This window comes from Canis lupus, chromosome 38 (assembly GCF_011100685.1).
Source record: "Canis lupus familiaris isolate Mischka breed German Shepherd chromosome 38, alternate assembly UU_Cfam_GSD_1.0, whole genome shotgun sequence".
Lineage (NCBI taxonomy): Eukaryota > Metazoa > Chordata > Mammalia > Carnivora > Canidae > Canis > Canis lupus.
Genome location: NC_049259.1, coordinates 23,028,493 through 23,031,884, shown reverse-complemented (window position 1 = coordinate 23,031,884; position 3,392 = coordinate 23,028,493). Strand labels below are relative to the sequence as shown.

Here is a 3,392-nt window from a genome sequence, read left to right as displayed (position 1 = left end):
AGCGGTGCTCACCTAATTTGACTTTATTGCCAAAGAAGCCTCTCCCGCCCCCACCCCGGGTGGGGGGTATGGCCTTTGGACACCCGCCCCTCGGCCCCCTGGGAGGAGAAGCCCCCGAGTCAGGGGGGAGGCCTGGGGGGGCAGGTGGGGAGAAGCGATGCTCAGGCCAGGGGCCCCAGGGGCGCTCAGGCCAGGCTGGGGCTGGGCTGCTCCTTCCTTCTCAGTCTGAGTCTGTTTCTCTCGAGTTTCCTGGTCCTGGGCGTTTGGCATCCTCTCTGGGCTCGGACGCACCAGAGCCCCGCGCCCAGAATCGCGAAGAGCAAGAGGAGCAGCAGCCCCTTGGCCAAGAGGCAGGAGTAAGTCGACGTCTCCTCAGGGAAGTGGGGATCTGGGACAGAAGGCAAGGAGAGAGGGGCTCGCCACAGGGAGGGGGAGGCAGGCCCCCAGCCCGCATCCCACGGGGGGCCCCAAGTTCAGGGCCAGTTGATATTCCTTTGCAAGTGGCTCTGGAAACATGTTCCAATCACAGAAGCCCAGAAACTGAGATCTCAGGGAGCGATCCAGGCTGAGCGAGAGACTAGAGAACCTTTGGGAGTTGGGAGCACCGCCCCCCACCCGGAGCCCCGGTCTGGGGCACAAGGCCCCGCGGGTTCCAGGTACTCTCCTGGGAGGAACTGAGGGAGGGAGGTGGCGAGGCCCCGCAGTAGCTCGGGGGCTGACTCTGGGGACCTGGTACCTGTGCAGAAGGACCTGGCGGGGATGGGTTGAGAGTAGATGGTGCTGACGGGGTTGGTGGCCCTACAGGTGTAGGAGGGGACACTGTCCCCAGGCCTCCAGGAGGTGCTGAGGGCAGAGCCCTCGTGCACGGTGTCCCTGCAATTGTCCCGGGATATCCAGCTGTAGGTCACGTCCTGGCCTGCCTCCTCCACGGAGCACGCCAGAGAGAGATTGCAGCTCTCTTCCGCAGCCATCTCAAAGTTCACGGAGACATGAGGCTCCGACAGCCGTCCTGGACGCGGGAGGACACAAAGCCCTTGAGGCACTCAGGCCCAGGTTGGGTCTGCTGTCTTAAGCTCCTCAATACCGGGGTGAAGGGCCGAGAGCCCCTCCACGTAGACAGAAAAATCTGGTCCCGGGCTCCCCCGGGGCAGCTGCTAAGATAGAGGGAGCCGCTTTGAGCACTACCCACACCCACTCCCCCCGCCCCCATGCCCCCACGTCCTTCTGTCCCTCACCTGCGTGCCCTGCCTTCCTCCAAATCTCATTTTGCCGCCTCGATCCCAAAACACATTATCACACTTCCTGGGGGCATTTATAGTTTAATCAGTGTCTCTGCAAGATTCACGGTAGAGAATCAGCCAGTGTCACAGGCACTGAGCAATGTGGTTCGGCTACACAGGGGTATGGGTTAGCAGCCCCCACATGGCACGGGAGGATGGAAGGCTGAGGAATAGAGGTGGGAGCGAAGGGCCCCTGGGGTCTGCTCGTGAAGCTCCTGACCCCTCTCGCTATGCCGGGAAGGTCTCGGGGAAGAGCCTGCGTGCCCAGGGCCTCCCCGGGCCGGGCCACTCCGTTTGAGGCCGCCGCTCAGATCCCGCCGGGCTTGGGCACCCCGGGCACAGTGTGCCTTCCAGACCCCACCCCTCAAACCGTAACTCTGAGTCCCGAGACCTCGGGTGCTTTGCACACAAAGCTCAGGGAGAGCCGGGAACAAGCAGCCACAGGGTCCCCGGCCTAAACTCACGGTAGACGCGCAGGCTGTACCGCTGCATGGAGGATGCCTGCGATGTCCTCAGGTTGACCTGAGCGTAGTAGAGCCCCGAGTCCTCCCAGCTCAGATTGCTGATGCACAGGGAGTAGTCGGGGCCCACCAGGCTCACCCGGCGCTGGTATCGAGGGTTGGTCAGCACGATTTTGGTCGGCTGTCCCTCTCTGCCCGGAATCACCACGGCAAGGCTCGCCGAGGAGGACCAGATGATGTTCTCGACCTCCTCATCGGCCGGTATCTCCACGGGGAGGCTGATGGACTCCTGAAGGACCCCAACTACTTCCTCTGCATCCACATCATCTCCAGAATACCCTTCGGCTGCAGAAAAAGGAAGAAAAGACGGAAACAGTGCAGCTGGCGCCTGGCTCTGGGCTGCTGAGCCTGGCACGGGAGGGGGGCACTGGTGCGTGCCAGCAATCTCGCCCTCGAAGCAGCCCCGCGCTCAACCCCGTCCCCAGCCGCCTCGGTGGCTCCAGCCTTCCCTGCACCTGACTCGAGCACCTACCAGGGGTTGGCTTCTCCCTGGGCCCTCAGCTTCCAAATTTTGACTTGGGCCGGTCCCCCTTCTCCATCCCGGGCTTCCTCACCTGTTGGTCCTACACCGAAGGTGCACCCTACTCCTCTTTACTCCAGAAGGGCCAAGCATCCGGCCCCACGCCGCTAGCCCACGCCCCAGCGGGACAGGAGGGCGGACGGGAGGAGGCTCTCCTGCCCCGGGGCTGCGGTCTCTCTCACCTGCACGCAGCAGCAAGAGCAGGAGCAGCCACGGGAGGGCCCCCATGGCAGCAGCCCCGTGCCCCAGGAGGTCGGCCTGCTTGGCCACCACTGTGAAGACGATGAGCTGTCAGGAGGCTGCTGGAGACAGTGATGGGCTGGCTGTCGTGGGAGGGGAAATCCGTTGCCCACTAGCAGCCTCCAGCTTTCTCTTTCTCACCAAGCCCCTCCCTGTCCATCTCGGGAAGTTCTCTCTCTGAGCCTGATTGCGGAGCTGCTGCACCCCCTGACTCATGCTTCCTGTCCATCAAACACTTCCTACATGAAACCTTCCTAGACACCCTGCCCCACCCCCCCCCACCCCACCCCCCGCCCCCATCTTCCCAGACACCGCCCTTTCCCCCACTGCCTGTCCAGAGCTCCTGGCCCACAGGATCCCCGGGGGGCCGCTCTCCCTTGGCAGTTCTTATTTTGCTGTGATCTTTTGACGTCATAAGCATCTTTGTCTCCCCAGCCAGGTGGGTTCCATCTTTTGGGGCATCTCTGTCCCCTGCTAGACACATGGAGCGACCAATTGATATTTCTGGAATGGATGAATAAGTGAAATATTCCTATTTGAAGCTTGCTAGATTCCCACTTAACTGTTTAGAGGAAGAAAAAATTTTAACCCTCAAAAAAAAAAAAAGAAAGCACGTCGGACCTGAGAGCTGCACTAGGTTGTTAATATTATGGGAAGACTAAATTGTTCTATGAGAATATGATGTGGACCAATGTTCGAGGAGCTCTGAGCACCAGAGCTGCCCTGGGCACCGTGGTGGTCTTGGAGGCGGTCTCCGCCCCTGGCGTTCAAGCCAACACTGGGCAGTCCTGGACTGGGGACGTTCTAGAGCACATCTGCCTCCGATGGGTC

General features: G+C 61.4%; 1 protein-coding gene and 1 long non-coding RNA gene across 2 annotated transcripts; one reads left to right on the top strand and one right to left on the bottom strand.

Annotated features, from left to right (window-relative positions):
* Positions 1 to 2,549, bottom strand: SLAMF9 (SLAM family member 9). Its single transcript, NM_001302665.1, is given in 4 exon segments — positions 1 to 388; positions 737 to 1,009; positions 1,745 to 2,086; positions 2,504 to 2,549. Coding segments are annotated over 4 exon segments (864 nt in total). The 3' UTR covers positions 1 to 185.
* LOC119877931 lies at positions 461 to 3,167 on the top strand. The gene is made up of 2 exons (XR_005385828.1): positions 461 to 2,171; positions 2,997 to 3,167. It is a non-coding gene; the product is annotated as an uncharacterized LOC119877931 (long non-coding RNA).
* The last annotated feature ends 225 nt before the right edge of the window (positions 3,168 to 3,392 follow it).